Raw genomic sequence first — 20789 nt, 5'->3', positions numbered from 1 at the left:
AAACCCACCGTAGGGGAGCACTCGACGAGAGCCTAGAGTATAGGAGCACGCTACAAGATATCAGATCCAGGATTGATCAAATACCAGAAGTCAAAGATTACGATGCGGGATTCGTAGGAGGACATCGATCCCCGCGAGCTCGAAACAGATCGGCTCACCAAATGTTATCTCCGCCCGCGACCAAGAAGAAAGAAAGTCCGAAAACTACAGCTCTGTCTAGTCCAAGGACAAAAGCGAAGGCAGCAACCCAAAAACCTTCGTCATCCGATCAAAGAGCCACGGCTAATAAGGGCGGAGCTTCTGCCCGTTCATCTCCCGAGCCACCAAAGCGGCAGTTCCTCAAGAGAAAAAGTATTCAACTCGATCTACAAAAGAAGGCCCCCAGCAACGAACCACTGGCTAAAATGCCAGCTGCGGCGGCAAAGAAAACTTCGCCCATCGCGAAATCTCCGCCAAGGAGTCACGCGGCTGCTCCCGCCACAAGTCGAATACCACCTTCCGCTTCTGCAAAAGGACGCGTATCACCTTCCGTTTCTTCGATGAGTCGCTTACCTCCGCCTACTTCCGGGCCGAGTCGCTTACCTCCACCTACTTCCGGGACGAGTCGCTTACCTCCACCTACTTCCGGGACGAGTCGCTTACCTCCGCCTACTTCCGGGACGAGTCGCTTACCTCCGCCTACTGCCGGGACGAGTCGCTTACCTCCGCCTACTGCCGGGTCGAGTCGCTTACCTCCGCCTACTTCCGGTATGAGTCGCTTACCTCCGCCTACTGCCGGGACGAGTCGCTTACCTCCGCCTACTGCCGGGACGAGTCGCTTACCTCCGCCTACTTCCGGGACGAGTCACATCGCCACCCCATCGAGAGGACCTCAAGCCTCGACATCAAGGGGTCCTATACCAACAACAGCTAGCCAACTAAAGCGACCATCACCTAGTACCGGGGCCATTCCCAAAGGTACTTCCAAAACTACTTCAGGTGTAAAGGCTCCAGGGCAAATAAGAAAACCGAATAACTCTACTAAGCCCAAGACAAAGTCCCCAGCTAAGAAAAAGGGTACCAAGAAATGAATTATACGGAACGACAAAATTCTTTGTACTGTATAAAATTTAATATAGTCGCAATAAAGATTTGTGTAGCCATAATAGAATTCTTTAAAGTATCTTAATTTTAACGTCACCGAAAATAAAACAAAACTTAAAGTTATGACTTTCACATTTGTTTCGCAAAAATTCCAGGTTAAAGTTAGTAAGGTTAAGCCTATAAATGTGGGTCATGTCTTCGACCATTAGGCTTAGAACCCCGACATCCGAGCTCCACTATTCAGAATTTAGGTGAATTGGCACGCCTACATCAATAATGGAAACTTTTCACCTGTAAACAGAACTTCGTGTTTTGGCCCAGCCTTAATATGTCAAAAAATCTACATGATTAAAGGTGAAAAATTTCCATTATTTTAACAAGCACTATATAAACAGTGACTTGAAGGTCCTGGTTCTCGGCGATTTCCTTGGAGGATGATTAATAGGCGATATAATAAAGTAACGTGGCCTTCTTCCACTATGCTTCCATTAGCTTTCCCACCAAAGAGCCTATGAATTCATCCGTAGGCTTTAACTGTACTATTTCGTTTGAGGGGTCGGACATTTACCAAAATCCCGTACACTTTGTCTAAAATTGCAAAATCTTTTAACTCTCTATATGGTAAATTAACATTGAAATCCCAAAATCACTTCAAAAAGTAATGATAAAATTCTACGAAATCCCGAAATCCCGTACTAAATAATGGCAAGTGTCCGACCCCTCGATTTCGTTATCCCATTTTAACAAGTTGAGCAAGCATATCTGACTTTATAATATCGCCTATTGAAGCGTCTATCAGAGATTTTTTATTGACCAAAATTAATTCGCGCAAGATCTAGACTAGTTCCCCGATAAACTAAGCTAGTTAAAATGAACTATATTATGCAGCTGTAATGTAATTTTTTCTGATAAATATATCATAAAAATTCTAGAGTTATAATTGGTAATTGTCTTTAAGCAAAACAATAATTTGTTCAGTGGCTTTGCATCATACTACCAATTTATATGGAAATTGGCCGTAAGATTCTCGAGGTTGGATTAAAGCATTTCAAATGGAAATTTACGCGAAATTGACGGCTTTTAAAATTCATTTTGCACGTGAAAATACCTCTACATGTTATGGTAAAAAAAAGCACGCAAAGAAGGCTGTGTGCCCAAGACATGTACCTGTGGTGTCGCGCGCTAAAACGTCAATTCAAAATCCGTCAATTATATTTCTAATCAAAATTAGGCTTAACGTTTTGAGAAGTTCATTTCGCTTCAAAATTAGATATTTTTTAACTAAATTTTAAATTTAAACATCTCGAAAACATGGACGAAGACTATCTTTACGAAGAATGGATTCCTTACGACGTATTAAAAAGACTCATGATGAAATTCGAAGATGAAATCGGCAAAAAATTCCTTCGAATGGAACAGCTCGGAGGTGAGTTCCAGGAATACCAAGACGGAAACTACGTCTACGTCTTGATGAAGCCTTTCATCGACGAATCACGTGTGTGGTACAATATTATGATCAAAGAAGGCTACAGCGTCCTGCAGGGCCGTGAGGGAAGCGACTACCACAGCGGGCTGGAGTTATTTGTCCCACCCGGTTTACGGCACGCGTTGATGACCTCAAAGACCAACTTTTACTTTAAGTGTTGGGTGAAATTCCTCGACGTTTACAAATGGTACATGAACACAAACGCCACAAACCTGTCGAGGAAAGTCAGAGACATCGAGAACGATCACACCCAAGGAGGACTTTACGAAATGCGAGAACGATTCCTAGCGGCTTTCAACGGAGCTACCGAAGGAGTCAGGGCGTTGAGCAAAGTCATGACTTTCGATATGGAGAGCCCCGAGGAGGTACCATTCTACGAAACCATCCGGTACATCGTCACGCAAACCTTTTATTTCATCAATAAAATGCTATACATCAACGCCCGTACGAGTCGACGGAACGAAACACCGGACGAAGGCAGAGCGCGGGAGGTAGCCAGACAACAGGCGCACGAAGAAAAGATTCACGAGATCGGCCAAAGGGTATACAACATGCGACCCATCACGGCTCTACCGTTGGTCTACCCTCTAGGCGCGGAAGACATCCTAAGCTACCCAAGAATCCGAGCTCGACCATTAAGGACTGTTTCTTCATTCATTGGAATGTTTGGAAATTCATTACCAGATATCGCTACTTCACCGACCAAAATTAATTCATTGACACTGATAGCGTCTCCAACACTCCCAAGAAGGGCATCACCTGCCAGACACGCCGGACCACCCGCGAGAGAAGGAATCCCAGCTTCAAATATAAGCGGTGGTCCGAGTACTTCCTCTCTCACTCCAAAAAGTAGTCCGACATCGGTTCGTGGTATTGTGAAGACAAAATTGCGAAGGAAGGTCAAACCATCAAAAATACCGTCCGTTTCTTACAAAAAGCCACGTAGTCCGATAGTTTCCCCGAAACGCGGTGGTTCCGGAAGCGCCAAAAGTCCGAAGAAGAGAAGCCCAACATTCGGCACCAGACGAGTGGGCCCGCAAGCCCGAAAAACACTGGCGAAGATAAATCAAGGCAAAGGAAGTTTCAAGTTGCTTCCCTCAACTCGAATTATCGGAAAATCTGTGACGCGGACCTCTTTACCGGCTGCAGCGTCATCAAACACGAGGAGACCTTCGCCGAAGAAGGTCGAAAAGCCAAAAGTATTAAGACCAAAGGTCACGATGAAAAACAGAGTTTCACTTTTGGCCAAGAACTTGTCGAAACCCAGAAGGCCTAATATCGTCTGGGATGGACACGTGCCTTTAGTCGCGGGAGCAAAGACTCCGAATAGAGCACCACCCCCCGCCAGAGCAGCGTCACCTAGAAGAGGACCATCTCCCAATGGAGGAGCATCACCGAAGCGCGTAACATTCCGCGACGACCAGTTAGTTGACACTCGTTACTTTGATACGTCTATAAACCAAGCAGAAACGCAACCCAGCTCTGTAATTCCTCCGAAACCTTCCGGAATTAGAGCACCGGTATCAAGAGTTTCCGCACCGGGATCAGGAATTCCTACACAGGGATCAAGAGTTCATACACCGGGATCAGGAATTACAACACATGGATCAGTAATTTCCACACATGGCTCAGGAATTTCCACACATGGATCAGGAATTACAACACCGGGATCAAGAGTTCCCGTACCGGGGTCAGGAATTACAACGCCAGGATCAAGAGTTCCCGCACCGGGAACAAGAATTACAACACCGATAAGACGAATTCCCACACCGGGATCAAGAGTTCCCGCACATGGATCAGGAATTATAGCCACGAGATCAGGAATGGGACCACAGGGATCAGGAATGGGGCCATCTAGGTCGGGAGTTCCCGCATCGAGTGGATCTGGAATCAAAGCGCCCCAACAGGTCCCAATGCCTCGATCAAGGTCACCTACAAGACGCGATGGTTCCGGTACGGTTCAAGATCCCGAAAATTTGGAGAGACTCAGAGCCAAATTACGAAGCAAAAAACGTTAAAATTATATATATTAGCTTATTTCTGATTGGATGTCAAAATAAAATTTTGTAATTTATTTCGATGTATCTTTTAATTTGTAAATATTCGTGCCGTTTAGAAACGTTTAACTTTAAACGGGCTGTGAATAGGGTAAAACCACTCTTAACCAGTACGTTAAAGAAATAGATAGTAAAGGCGTATAAGACTAAAAAAGTAATTTTGGGAGGGGCTCGAAATTAGTTTTTAAATCTTATACGCCTCTTGGTTCAGATTTTAAGGTTAATTTAGCGATATTTGGTAAGAGCACGTTGAGACCAATCGAATGATACCAATATCAGGTCATATCAATTTTCAAGGTCAACGGAAGTGACGTCACGTGGTTCGTATTTCCGGAACGCCCCATTTTGACCCGTAAGACAAACAGTTCTTTGTTAAAAATCACTAACCTAATTAAAAAATACCTTGACCCATCGTGTACCTTATCACTTGCTTATTTTGTCATGGGCTCTTGGACTATTAGGCCCAAGTCACCAAGCCATTAATTCAGGTGGCCTGGCTACTGCGTAAGAGGTTACTTACTATTACCGTTAACATCAATTAGTTTTTATGGAAGGGGAAACTGAAGTGCTTGTGGGAAAATCCCCTTTAACCAGTGGGGAGATGATAACTTTCAAACTCAACGCGGAAGGAGAGGTTCCGAGTTTCCACCCAGTGCCACAAGCTGGAATCGAACCCGGCCCCTATTGCTGCGTTCGCCACTCCACTTTAATAAATAAGTACATTATTGAAAGTAGATTATCCTAAATAGTTAAATTTTTACCCTTTAACATTGACCGGCTGAGAAATGGTCGAGGTTAATTGTCAAACGTGACGCGGTTTGTTGAAAAATACGTCTTCATTGCACCCACCCTCGAGCATGCGAAGGTACATGTTTCACTTTTATGATGAGTTAGATATATATTATATACTTCTGGTTCTACGAAAACTAAGATTAAATATTTCTTTATCTTTAATCAAAATACTGTTCGAATTCGTATTTGCAGGAAAGGTTTTGAATTTAGGATGTATGGCTTAAATATTTATTTTACGTTTAAATATTTTAAATATAAATATTAAAATATTTTAATCTATCCATGGAAATTGTTTAACTAATTCTTTTTATTATTAACAGAAAGACACGCATGGATTTTTCAAAAATATTATTTAATCAATAAATGGGGTGTAAAGAGCCCACAATTTTTACCAAAAACAACTGATTTTACTTTTTATTTGCACTTAAGCATCACCTAGTTTTACACGTTCAACCGCAAACAGGTAATATTCGAAATTATCACCGACGATTTGTCGGAAATTCGTGCTAGTATCTTTGCGCCAAATGTACTGGATATTTTGCCTTTCTTAATTTACCTGCAACTGAGCTGGAATTTACATGGTTCATATTTTAGCCTAGATGGATACTTCTATTTAAGAATATATTATGTACTTTTGTTCTTACTGATGAATAAAAAAAGGACCTAAATGATATATTAGGAATATACCTTAATTGCTATTTCCATCGAAGGCTTGACGACACTTGTACAATTAAAGGGAATATAACCTCAGGTTTTTTGGTGTGGAACAACAACAATTTTTGGCGCTGGCTAGTTATTTCCCGCCTAAATTGTTAACATAAAAAACATAAAAAAACCTTAAAAAAGATTTGAGGTTATATTCCCTTTAAGATATTAATTTCAAGAAAATATGATTTTTATTTCAATCCGATTTGGCGCCATTTTAAAGTTTAAGGTGGGGCGGGCTTACATCGGACCACTACCCCTCCGTTTCTACGCTACTGTTCGTAATATTCCATTAAACCTTCGTATGTTTTATAATTTATATCCATTATAGGTTATTCAATTATACCATAATTTATGGACCATACCTTTTCGACTTTATAAATAACGTAACAGGCGTACTTAAATCGCGAAAAATGAAATGATCAAAGTTTTTGGGGTGTTCTTTTATACTAGGCATATACGTTTTTTGCTTACCTCGGATAAAACAAACGGCCGAAAGTCATTTATTTTTTAACCCTAAAACTAGGCTATTACCGTCAACTACATTAAACTTCGCGCGCGCGTCTCTTTAACATACATCTTAACGGTTCGCTGTGTAAAAAACCTATAAAACCGAAAGGGATCCGCTTTCTAGATAACTTGTCGAAACGTCCCTTTAGCCTTCTACTTGAAAAGCCAAGTTACCCTGGTAACGCCAAGATAAAATATGATTTCCATTTTCCCCAAAAATAAGAAAGCCGCTGCTCTAGCGCTTCATAAAAAAAAAATCGGCCACTTGGCTACAAACCCAGGTAACTCCACTTCCGCGAATTGGTCTTTTTTGGCGCAGCGAGGGTCAAGTTTCAAATTAAGAAAAATCGACATTTTGACGGTTGAAATTGCTCTGTTTATAGTCAGTAGCGGCGCTAAGGTTTTTTCACAGGTGGGCTAATTATTTTGGGGCCCCTAAGAATTTTGTGGCCCTTACAACCATGGAGTGTAGCTACACTCCATTTTAAAAATTTAGTGACCCCTTATAAATTTTCCAGGAAGCGAGAAGAGCAAAGTCGTTTTCTTGGTGCGGCTCTCGTCGCGTTTACTGGACCCCTATGACATTGTATCCGACCTGGAGGGGACACGTGCACGCCCGGGGTATTTCCTTAAATTCCCTTTCTTTTCTTTCTATTGTCCATTCAACTTTCTCTCAATTTCCGCTCCCTTCCTCCCAAATCTGTTTATGGTCTACTATCTTCTTGAGTAAACTAATTGATTTTGAAAAAAAAACTTTTCTTGGCAATAAAACAAATTTCTAGAGATAAAGAAAATTCATAAATTAAAATATGTGGCCTCTTAATTATAAATATGTGGCCCTTTTAATATAAATATGTGGCCCCTCTCAGAAATGCAGGGGGGCTAAAGCCCACTTCAGCCCACCATTAGCCCCGCTACTGTTTATAGTGGTTATTATTTATTATAAGATCTGTTATATTTTCGAGATGACCACTTTTTGGAGGGCGAGACGAACATTTTAAAGGTCGAGATGACCCCGACGGGTCAGACATTTGTAAATTTTGTACTTCGAGATTTTGGATTTTTAACAAAATTCTTGATTTTCTTTGAAAGATTTTCCATTTAAAGTATATACATGTATGGGAAGGAAATTTTGGGATTTTGGCCAATGTCCGAGATGACCACTTTGAAACCTGTCGAAATCAGTGTGTTTATAATATATATTATTATTATAAAATATTAGTATATTTTCGAGTTAAAAATTTTGAAGTTTTTGTTGTAAGTCGGAAAATTTTCCGTATTTTTCCGAAAAAAAATTAAATGAAAATTTAAACAAAGCGGAATTTTCGCCTCAATTTTTTGAATCTAAAAGTAAACCTAAATCTCTAGACTAGCTTTAAACTGACTAAAAATGTAACACTATTAATTTTTTTTAGTATGTTTACTGTTATTAGACATTTTATATCGATAAAAAGGTAAAAAAATAAAAACCCTTAAAAAGTAATTTATGTTTCAATTTCTTTTTCTATTTGCGGAAAATTTTCCGCATTTTATTTTTCGGAAAATAAACATTTTGAAGGTCTTAGTACATTTTCGAGCTAAGCTTTTTGAAGGTCGAAGGGACCTGTTTCAAGGTCGAGATCGCCACTTCGGCAGGCCCGTCTTTAGACCTTTTGGGGCCCTGGCCTAAATTATTTCTTAAGACCTTTGCAATCCCCAACGGTCAGCTTTTGTATGTCCGTTGTCTAAATTCAACTACACAATAATCAAACCAAAACTTTTAATTTCAAAAGTATAACATAGGTCTACTGAAAATAAGATTTTTACTGCCATGCCTTAAGACGGCCCTGCACTTCGGTAGTGCACCGACCGTTTTGGTTTTTCTCAGACGAGCATTTCGACGATTTATTATAATATAAAAAACAACTGGGCATTTTTTTTTAAAGTTATTGATTATATAAAAGTTTAGCGTTATACCTTATTTTAATATTTAAATAATTTCGGTATCCAACTTTAACTTTTCGAGTTACCAGGTTTTGGAACTAAGATAGCGAAATATCTTTCATACTAAAAAAAATCCACGACGCAATCCGCCCACTTCCGTGCTTTATTTTTGCTTATCCCCCAAAATCTCCTCCCCCCCGTCAATTCCGCTCTGGACACACGTCCCAATAAAGGTTAGATGAACATTTCATAAATAGTTGCGTTGGGGAGAGGGAGTCGCGACGAACGTCAGATGTTCCTGACAGCGCCTGGAAAACGAGCGTTAACGCTATAAACTAATAACGCGTGATATCGTAGGTTTTCTGTATAAGGAAGTCTTCGAGCCACGCTGCCAAATTAATAAATGCCTTATCGAATTGATCGGCGTGACGCGGTATCTATCACGCCCGAAGACGTTCAAAGGCTGACAACCTCACTTGACAGTTGGGCTAGAAGGAGGGGCGGTTAAATCAAGGATCTATTTAATAGCCCTTTCACGGTTTCGAATTAGCTTTCAGGTGAGGTGAGGGCTTGGTCCCTTGGCTGCCTTTTCATCGCGGTTCCTTTGAGAAACTAAACCCTTTCCTTTTTTATAGAAACCCCGCGGGTAGGGGCTTTTCAGGGTCCTTTTTATTCATATCGGCTGTTTTGGAATTTTAAGATATAAAACCCCCTTTTAAATGAACTTAGTAGCCTATACTCGAATCATAGTTACCTACCATCACTACCGAAGGCAGCGATTTTTCTACATCCACCCGGAAATATAGTTCCGAAGTAATATTAAGGCTACAATTGGGTTAAATGAGAATTTTATAATATATATCTGAATAGTGTCGGAAAAATATAACCGAATTTGAATACGATCGAAATTTTTCTAAAATTACTAAGATCGAAAATGATTTGTCTCGAATTTTAATATCATCGAAACTGAATATTATCGAAATGATTTGTCTCGAATCTGAATATCATCGAAACTGAATATTATAGAAATGATTAGTCTCGAATCTGAATATTATCGAAACTGAATATTATAGAAATGATTAGTCTCGAATCTGAATATCATCGAAATACTTTGGTCCATAATGGATTAGTATCGAAACTGAATATTATCGAAATGATTTGTCTCGAATCTGAATGTTATCGAAATGATTTGTCTCGAATCTGAATGTTATCGAAATGATTTGTCTTGAATCTGCATATCATCGAAATGATTGGTCTCGAATCTGAATATCATCGAAATACTTTGGTCCATAATGGATTAGTATCGAAACTGAATATTATCGAAATGATTTGTCTCGAATCTGAATGTTATCGAAATGATTTGTCTCGAATCTGAATGTTATCGAAATGATTTGTCTTGAATCTGCATATCATCGAAATGATTGGTCTCGAATCTGAATATCATCGAAATACTTTGGTCCATAATGGATTAGTATCGAAACTGAATATTATCGAAATGATTTGTCTCGAATCTGAATGTTATCGAAATGATTTGTCTCGAATCTGAATGTTATCGAAATGATTTGTCTTGAATCTGCATATCATCGAAATGATTGGTCTCGAATCTGAATATTATCGAAATGATTTGTCTCGAAAAATTATAAATAAAATGTTTTCTTCCTTCGTATATTGACCTGAAATCGTGTAAAAATCATATTTATTGTCAATAGCATTCTCGTAAGCCGTCATCCTTAGAAGAATCTTTTTACACTTGACGCTTTTTAGCGAAGGGAGTATAACCCCTCCTGTTTGGTAGGGTGCACTTAGACTACAACGACTAGCTTCTACAAGGCTTCTATACAACTTCCTTGCCCCCCCCCCCCCCTCCGCTAGGAAGGCTTGTGGAAGATAGTCGGTGTAGTCTAAGCAGTGGCGTAGCTAAGACCCGCGAGGCCCCCCCGCAAAACAATATTCGGAATTTTATCCGGTATCTAGTATATACTTTGATATGAAATTAGGGGGCCCCTAAAGCTCCGGGGCCCCCCGCACTGCGTGGTCTGCGGGGGCTTTATCTACGCCACTGAGTCTAAGCGCACCCTAACAAACCCGAGTGGTTATACTCCCTTTAAGAGAAAAATTCTGACGCGCCCCTAGTTTGTGTGATGGTGATAAACTTGGACCAAAGAATATAAAGCCCCAGGAATGGAAGGTTTGATATTATTGGCCGCGTGTTTTGGTTGCGTTAGAAACTTCCGGCAGAGCAAATCAGAGTAACCGGAAACAGTTAACGCAACCCGGTCTATCTTTAAAAACGAGAGGCGCAAAAGCTCCACTAGACGGAGCTACACCTTCCATTCCTGGGGCTTTATATTCTTTGCTTGGACCAAGGTGATAAATATGAGGGAAAACGCGTTTTGGTCTGAAATTAATCCAAGGATTCTAAATTTAGGAATCTTGTTATATCATTTTTGCTAAAGTACATCTTATTTGAAATGTTAATATCGTGTCAATTTTCAATAAGCCTTGGCTGCTCCTTCAAATAGGCTGTCACCGTTACTATTCGTTTTTATTTTTTAAAATATAGAATTATGACCATAGTAAACTTAAAATGAAAGTACCTGAAAAGAAGGCTAAAAATATTTGTAAAAGTGAAGTAATGGATCTGCTTTGTGGATTCTTATTTAGAATTCAATTCAAAGGTCACGTAACTCGACTTGCGTCACTCTTGCCCTTGAAGTGTCATATTTGCGTTACTTTTGCTGATACTTATATAAACTCAGTGTCGTAGACAAGGGGGGGGGGCTACCTTTGACTGTACTGAATTTCCACCCCCTTCTCGACCCCCCTTTTAACATTCACATACTTCGACCCCCCCCCTTAACGAATTTCTGGCAACGCCACTGTATAAACTTGAAGATTTTTATGTTCTTCATAAGACATTCTGTGTTTTAATACTACTTCGGTACTGTTATTAGAAATAAATTTTGCGCAAAAGTTTTATAGCTAATGTGAAGTATTTCCCAACTTTAGTTCGAAAACAAGCTATGTAAAAATATTGTTAAAATCATAAGTAACATAATATATGTAAGTATGACGATTAGCAAAAATTGTGACCGAATTATTTTTTGGGATTATTACGCAATCAAAGTTTAATTCCGCACAGAGCCCAGGGCAAAATATACTACTTCCAACGACGATAATACACTGCTCAGTTAGGTTTAAAGTTCAGAGTTGGAGCTGGGCAAGAGTGGCAGTGTCGAAAAAGGTTGGTATAAACTTAGAATTCAAATAATTGGAAATGTCACACTTATTTTTATAATGTTACTTATGATATAAATTAAAATAAATTCAATTTAAATTACGCAATTCTTATTAAAAGTAGTAAATATTCGATAGTCGACTGATCAGAAAAACGAATATTCGACTATTTGATCAGTAAAAACGAATATTAGATTATTTGATCAAGAAAAACGAATATTAGACTATTTGATCAGGAAAAACGAATATTAGACTATTTGATCAGGAAAAACTAATATTAGACTATTTGATCACGAAACGAATATTAGACTATTTGATCAGGATAAACGAATATTAGACTATTTGATCAGGATAAATGAATATTAGACTATTTGATCAGGAAAAACGAATATTCGACTATTTGATCAGGAAAAACGAATATTCGATTATTTGATCAGGAAAAACGAATATTCGACTATTTGATCAGGAAAAACGAATATTCGACTATTTGATCAGGAAAAACGAATATTCGATTATTTGATCAGGAAAAACGAATATTCGACTATTTGATCAGTAAAAACGAATATTCGACTATTTGATCAGTAAAAACGAATATTCAATTATTTGATCCGGAAAAACGAATATTCGACTATTTGATCAGGATAAACGAATATTTGACTATTTGATCAGGAAAAACGAATATTAGACTATTTGATCAGGAAAAACGAATATTAGACTATTTGATCAGGAAAAACGAATATTAGACTATTTGATCAGGAAAAACGAATATTCGACTATTTGATCAGGGAAAACGAATATTAGACTATTTGATCAGGAAAAACGAATATTAGACTATTTGATCAGGAATCGAATATTCGACTATTTGATCAGGAAAAACGAATATTAGACTATTTGATCAGGAATCGAATATTCGACTATTTGATCAGGATAAACGAAGATTTGACTATTTGATCAGGATAAACGAATATTTGACAATTTGATCGGGATAAACGAATATTCGAGTACATTTTCAGGGTCTATTCAATTATCTCGCACACCCCGAAAAACAATTATTTTAAAATAATTTATAGTAATTTACTACCTCTTTTGTTATAAATTAGGGTTGAAACTCTTTGGAAAAACGCCAAAACGTGCGCGTAAGTCGATTTACTATATTTTGGAACTAAGATAGCGGTGTATTAAAAGTTATTTACAGTCTTTAAAATATGAAAAGATTGATAAAGGCCTTTTACAAATAAATTTTAAACTGTCTCTCCCAATTAAAGTACTTAAAACTTAACACGTGCGATATTTTATCGATTTAATACAGTATGAAGCTGGAACCTAGGAGCAACAAACACAACACCCCACACAAGGAGAACGCAACCCGTCAAAAGTCGTTCATTTTCTTGCGTACGTTTTTCATTGGCTAGACGCTTTAGCGCCTGCTGCCGTCGGAAGGGCAAAATTCAGAAATTGTCTTCCCCCCCGCCCGTAAAACGTTCATCGTAAAGGCTCGTGACGCTCGTCCAATGAAATTCGTACACAACCCTTCGTTAACGTGTTTAAAGGCTAGCTGCGTTCTCCTTGTGTTTGTTGCTCCTAGCTGGAACGTTTTAAATAAATTAATATTTACAGATTACGAAAATATTGGTTTTTTAATAAAATATTATGATTACTTTAACAGAGCAAGCATTTAAATTTTTTAATTCATTGTACGTGGGACGTTTTTAGATATTGCGTTTTTAATTAAATAAAAATTAATTAATTGATTAATTTAATTAATTAATTTAATATAATTGATTAATTTACCTAATTGATTTAATTAATTAATTAATTAGATACCCTTCTCCCAAATTTATACCCGATAAATTATAGTTATCAACAGTAATAACGGATCTTTTGGCTCCCAGAATTACTGAACATAGTTTCTGAAGGCCTAAATTAATTAAGAATACTTCGAATAAAATATTACAATTTAGAAATGATAATATAGCCGACGCGACGATTATACTTTTGAACCTCTACAATACCTTAAAATTATACCGTATGCAAATGAGTTCTTAGCGAAAAGCCCATCCGATATCGAGAGCGTTTTAACAAACGCGGCCACTACATTTTGCAAATTGCGCCATGTTTAGCATTTTCTAAGGGGGATTTCGAGTTCCGAAATTTTTATTTTTTCCCCTTCTCTTTCAAGTACCGAGCGGGAGGAAGGGGGTACCTCCAAAATGATAACTTACTTTCCGCGACGCGACGTTCCAAGCATGGGCGCAACCCCCTCCCAACTCCTCAGTTCGCGCCTTCTATCTTTGTATATATCATGAATAGAAGGCGGAGAGGGGGGAGGAGATGGGGAAGCGAAAAGAGAGAGAGAGAGAGAGAGTTTACATCGAGTCGTTGTCATGGCAACGGCACGCGCGTCCTCCACGAGCGCGAACAAATTTAAAATGTAGGGCATAAAGAGAGTTTCGCGCCGCCCTCCCCTTTTTCTCCTTCCCCCTCCAGGCGCGCGCTAACCTTCGCGTCTATTCTCCCCCCCCGGAGTAAATACTTTTCCTGCCCCCAATTTTTATTTACGAATAGCGCCCCCCCTTCCGTCATCCGCGTGGTTTCAGCTAGGAGTCTGCGGGTGATAAAATAAAATTGAATACAGATAGGAAAAATGTAAAACTCACTTTGTCAAGTTGTTCGAAGATACGGTCCACTCTTTGCCTCGGTGAGTCCTCATCTTGTCCTTTCGCCTGTTCGCCCTGAGGAACAGATAAAGACCTAGTTTTAGTGTTTACTTTATGTGGTTAAACGGCTAACGTCAAAGAAATAGCGCGTCTTTTTCGATAGTTTTACCCGCTCGTGTATTACTCTGAACTATTACACTGAACATAATTTTGATTTTCACTATTTTTTAAACAACTGATATAGTTATATTACATTATACGTGTATATTATATTACATTATACGTTTATATTATATTACATAATAAGTGTATATTATATTACATAACAAGTGTATATTATATTACATAATAAGTGTATATTATATTGCATTATACTATTTTACATTATATTACACTATACTAGAGGGCTCAATGGAATGTCGATCAGAGTGGTCTAGAGGGCTCAATGGAATGTCGATCAGAGTGGTCTAGAGGGCTCAATGGAATGTCGATCAGAGTGGTCTAGAGGGCTCAATGGAATGTCGATCAGAGTGGTCTAGAGGGCTCAATGGAATGTCGATCAGAGTGGTCTAGAGGGCTCAATGGAATGTCGATCAGAGTGGTCTAGAGGGCTCAAAGGAATGTCGATCAGAGTGGTCTAGAGGGCTCAATGGAATGTCGATCAGAGTGGTCTAGAGGGCTCAATGGAATGTCGATCAGAGTGGTCTAGAGGGCTCAATGGAATGTCGATCAGAGCGATCTAGAGGGCTAAAAGGAATGCCGATCAGAGCGATCTAGAGGGCTCAAAGGAATGTCGATCAGAGTGGTCTAGAGGGCTCAAAGGAATGTTGATCAGAGTGGTCTAGAGGGCTCAATGGAATGTCGATCAGAGTGGTCTAGAGGGCTCAATGGAATGTCGATCAGAGTGGTCTAGAGGGCTCAAAGGAATTCCGATCAGAGCGATCTAGAGGGCTAAAAGGAATGCCGATCAGAGTGGTCTAGAGGGCTCAATGGAATGTCGATCAGAGTGGTCTAGAGGGCTCAATGGAATGTCGATCAGAGTGGTCTAGAGGGCTCAAAGGAATTCCGATCAGAGCGATCTAGAGGGCTCAATGGAATGTCGATCAGAGTGGTCTAGAGGGCTCAAAGGAATGTCGATCAGAGTGGTCTAGAGGGCTCAATGGAATGTCGATCAGAGTGGTCTAGAGGGCTCAATGGAATGTCGATCAGAGTGGTCTAGAGGGCTCAATGGAATGTCGATCAGAGTGGTCTAGAGGGCTCAATGGAATGTCGATCAGAGTGGTCTAGAGGGCTCAATGGAATGTCGATCAGAGTGGTCTAGAGGGCTCAAAGGAATTCCGATCAGAGCGATCTAGAGGGCTAAAAGGAATGCCGATCAGAGTGGTCTAGAGGGCTCAATGGAATGTCGATCAGAGTGGTCTAGAGGGCTCAATGGAATGTCGATCAGAGTGGTCTAGAGGGCTCAATGGAATGTCGATCAGAGTGGTCTAGAGGGCTCAATGGAATGTCGATCAGAGTGGTCTAGAGGGCTCAATGGAATGTCGATCAGAGTGGTCTAGAGGGCTCAATGGAATGTCGATCAGAGTGGTCTAGAGGGCTCAAAGGAATTCCGATCAGAGCGATCTAGAGGGCTAAAAGGAATGCCGATCAGAGTGGTCTAGAGGGCTCAATGGAATGTCGATCAGAGTGGTCTAGAGGGCTCAAAGGAATGTCGATCAGAGTGGTCTAGAGGGCTCAAAGGAATGTTGATCAGAGTGGTCTAGAGGGCTCAATGGAATGTCGATCAGAGTGGTCTAGAGGGATCAATGGAATGTCGATCAGAGTGGTCTAGAGGGCTCAATGGAATGTCGATCAGAGTGGTCTAGAGGGCTCAAAGGAATTCCGATCAGAGCGATCTAGAGGGCTAAAAGGAATGCCGATCAGAGTGGTCTAGAGGGCTCAATGGAATGTCGATCAGAGTGGTCTAGAGGGCTCAATGGAATGTCGATCAGAGTGGTCTAGAGGGCTCAATGGAATGTCGATCAGAGTGGTCTAGAGGGCTCAATGGAATGTCGATCAGAGTGGTCTAGAGGGCTCAATGGAATGTCGATCAGTGGTCTAGAGGGCTCAATGGAATGTCGATCAGAGTGGTCTAGAGGGCTCAAAGGAATGTCGATCAGAATGGTCTAGAGGGCTCAAAGGAATGTTGATCAGAGTGGTCTAGAGGGCTCAATGGAATGTCGATCAGAGTGGTCTAGAGGGCTCAATGGAATGTCGATCAGAGTGGTCTAGAGGGCTCAAAGGAATTCCGATCAGAGCGATCTAGAGGGCTAAAAGGAATGCCGATCAGAGCGATCTAGAGGGCTCAAAGGAATGTCGATCAGAGTGGTCTAGAGGGCTCAAAGGAATTCCGATCAGAGCGATCTAGAGGGCTAAAAGGAATGCCGATCAGAGTGGTCTAGAGGGCTCAATGGAATGTTGATCAGAGCGATCTAGAGGGCTCAAAAGAATGTCGATCAGAGCGATCTAAATTCGAAATGACGTTAAGCCTTGGCTATAAGCGAACCGGGGTGAAGCGATTTCGCACGTGTGAACCAAGAATTATCGTCGGCGGTCAAAACTGGCATTCAAACCGACCTAAAATGGGTTTTAATCTCTATTGTGACCGTGGCTTTATTTTATTGGAACCAATTCTCTAAGCACAAAGGTTATCGAGATAGATTTTGATTGACCTTGAGGATAATGGTTCATCTCAGGGCCGTCTTTACATACTGTTGGGCCCCTGGCACTTTTAATTTTGGGGGCCCCCTCGAGTGGTGTAAAAATGGGGGGGGGGGAGTTAATGTACCCCTTTAATTTTTAGGAATAGCACCCCCGTTGTATAGTAAAAAGTGGTGGGGGACGCTAAATTCACATTTTAAACTGCATCCCTTAAATCTAGAACTTTCCTAAAATATTCGCCTCTAGGACAGTTCGGTGTATAAAGTGATATCAGTATCACGTGACACGACGTCACCTATGCTTTTTCCCATAGAGAAAAAATCCCGCACAAAATGGCGGCCATAGCCAAGGCTACGAATAAAATATTTTCGTATATTATACAGGGTGTTAACTAAAAAACGATACAGAGCCAATTTCTCAAAATGGGTTTTATGTAAGAATTTGAAATTTGCTGGTTACATAGATGGTGCAGGGGGACAAATGTCAATGAAAGTTTCAATGACCTTGAACCAGGTCTTCAAGGTCATTAAAATTTTATCTCGAGAACCATTAGGATTAGAACAATGGTTCCAATTAGAATTGTGTTCTACGTTTAATTTTAAGTCTAAACAGCTTTGACCAATGAGAAGCCGAGAAATGTTAGACCAAAAACCATTAGGTCGTGTGTGGTATTCTAATCAAGACACGACATTTAACGGCTTATAAATCGAAAACTACCAGATCTAATGGATCAAAATTGTCGTGACACTCTAAACTGAGTGGGGGAGTTCGAAATTTGTAACTTATGATGACATTGAAGCATGAGTTCAAGGTCATTCAAAATTTATCTCGAGAACCATTAGGATTAGGAGAATGGTTCCAATTAGGAAAATGTTTTTTAAGTCAACTTATCTATTACCCGAGGTAAATAAACCAATAAAACTCCAAAATTAAAGTTAATTAATTAGTTTAAGACGTACCAAGTATTTTTAATAATAAAGTACCACAAAACTAAGTAGACAACTTAGACGTCGATATCTTAGCGTATTTTAATGCAAATCCCCGCCGTAGTACCAGAGAAGCTCAGGCAGAATTGGGAAAGTTAATCTTCAGTTTTTTCATTATTTATTTATTTATTTAAATTATTTGTAAATAATTTTTACGTTTATTAGTTTCTTATTTATTTCAATTACTTGTTTCGTTTCTTTTGTGTTTAAAACATTTAAACTCAAAAAAGTTAATAAAAATACTTGGTACGTCTTAAAACAATTTATTAACGTTTATTTTGGAGTTGTATTGGTTTATTTACCTCGAATAAAAGGTAAGTTGACTTAAGAAACCTTGGCGGGCATTTTTCTAATTGGAACCATTCTCCTAATCCTAATGGTTCTCGAGATAAATTTTGAATGACCTTGAACTAATGTTTCAAGGTCACCATAAATTGCAAATTTTGAACTCCCCCATTCAGTTTAGAGTGTCACGACAATTTTGATCCATTAGATCTGGTAGTTTTCGATTTATAAGCCGTTAAATGTCGTGTCTTGATTAGAATACCACACATAACCTTATGGTTTTTGGTCTACCATTTATCGGCTTCCCATTGGTCAAATTAGATCGGGTCAAAGCTGTTGAGTTTTAAAATTAAACGTAGTACACATTTCGAATTGGAACCATTCTTCTAATCCTAATGGTTCTCGAGATAAAATTTTAATGACCTTGAAGACCTGGTTCAAGGTCATTGAAATTTTCATTGACATTTGTCTCCCTGCACCCTCTATGTAACCTGCAAATTTCGAATTCTTACATAAAACCCATTTTGAGTAATTGGCCCTGTATCGTTTTTTAGTTAACACCCTGTATACTCCATAAAATAAAACCACATATCTATAATTTTTACAATAAAAATATGTTTAGTAATATTTATCTCAGTCACTTTATCTGATTTTGCTTCTTTAAAGATGTAACAGAAGTTTTCAAATTAATCAGCCTTATCTCCAGAGAAGGGGCAATGTGTTTAAAGGGATGGTGAAACGCCGATGTAACCTACTTTCTATCGATTCCTCTTCTATAATTCCTTTCAAAAACGATCGTCACACAATATTATAAATTAAATTCGAATTTTAGTAAATTAAAAACTGCAGCGAAATCGACCAGAAAAAAAATGGCTACCGTTTTCTACGCGAAATAGGCATGTATTTTAAAAAGGCCGCGATTTGTTGTAGCGGTAAATGAATGACGCCCGTATAATCCGCGAACGACAGCCAATGAACCGCAAGTTTCTCGGGGTCGTTACAGAAAAGTTTCTGTACTCCGAATTTCTCCATCGGCTATCGGCTAATAATTTACAGCAAATTTTCCAACATCGAGCTTACCTATAGCTAGCCCTAGACCCCATTATATGAAATAAAGTTTAATTAAACGCAGGCGTCAGACAGTGAGACTGAAATGATGGCATAGTCCTAACAAGCAACAAAGTCGCCCTAGCACCTAGGAATTGAAATAAATAACTGTAGAAAAGTTAAAAACAAAATAATTCTTATAAACTTTTATATTTAAAAATTAATTACCATTCATGAAACGCACTGGAGAAAAACGATTATCCCATAGTGCTCAAACTATGTAAAAATAATTGTGTAATAATCGAAGTATTTGTTGTTTCTATGTCTTGTAGGTACCGTTTATTATTTTCACCCCTAAAAGTGCAAACACCATCTTGGAACTTACAGCAGCTTAATCGAGTTATCAGGTACCCGACTATGCAATTTTTGGTATTCGATAATCGACGAGTATTTTCCAATTACTTATTCGAGGTCCAGTTCGAGTACTCGACTTCAAATGACGAGTAATCGATGATGTTCGAGTACTCGCACAGCCCTAGAATTCAAGCTATTAAAAACGGTTAAGAGTTAAAACACGCTATTCTAATGTGCAGTGGTCCAGTTTATTTATTCTAGGCCAGGTGATTCACTGGTCACCTGTCTACTTTCAAACAATCCTTATTTCCCACCCTGTCCATAATGCTATTAAACTTACTTAGAGAAACGTTGCAGTTGTACAGCTAATTCAAATCATTTTGGCCTACTAATATATAAAAATAGGCTGAGTCCGAAAAACTGTTGGTGATGGCAAGAATGTATTTATTTGTACTCAGGGAGAATGAATATGTCGATACTATCGACGGACACGTTGAGGCCCTAACCCCGTCACGCTAAGGGGGGGGGGGGTAGGAGGCGGTCTTATTTTTTGCATCCTAGCAGCAGCGTTAATCGCGTCTAAAAACGTAATTTTTAAGAACCAATGAGATTGCAGTATTATTTGATTTTATTAAAGCGGAGGAGCATACCGGGGGGCACAACGGGTGGAATTGGAGAAACGCTAAAAATAATCTCGACATATTCATTCTCCCTGAGTAAAAATAAATACATTCTTGGTGATGGAAAACAAATTATCGAGGGTAAAAATCAGCTTAGACTAAAAATGCGGCGACGTTGTCCGCCCGTCGTAATAAAACGTCTGAGTGAAATACAAAATGGTTTTGTATTAGGCCTGAGGGGGCCCCTTATGAACAGTTTACCGTTTAATCATGGACCAAGAATCTACGGAGACTCACTGTTCAGCAGGGCCGTAACCAGGGGGGGGGGGGGGTCGGGCCGTGCCCAC

The 20789-nt window shown here is 39.4% G+C and overlaps 1 protein-coding gene across 1 annotated transcript in view; it reads right to left on the bottom strand.

The window, feature by feature from the left end:
- Positions 1-20789, bottom strand: part of LOC149927348 (frequenin-1-like) — an 85953-nt gene that overhangs the window by 4791 nt on the left and 60373 nt on the right. Inside the window, exon 7 of the mRNA XM_090158044.1 lies at positions 14451-14525. Coding sequence (XP_090014170.1) covers positions 14451-14525 — 75 coding nt within the window. The remainder of the gene's footprint in view (positions 1-14450; positions 14526-20789) is intronic.

The sequence above is a fragment of the Leiobunum rupestre genome, chromosome 9 (genome assembly GCF_980474605.1).
Source record: "Leiobunum rupestre chromosome 9, qqLeiRupe1.1.hap1, whole genome shotgun sequence".
Lineage (NCBI taxonomy): Eukaryota > Metazoa > Arthropoda > Arachnida > Opiliones > Sclerosomatidae > Leiobunum > Leiobunum rupestre.
The sequence above is the reverse complement of the archived record's forward strand: the minus strand, read 5'-3'. Positions and strand labels throughout refer to the sequence as shown.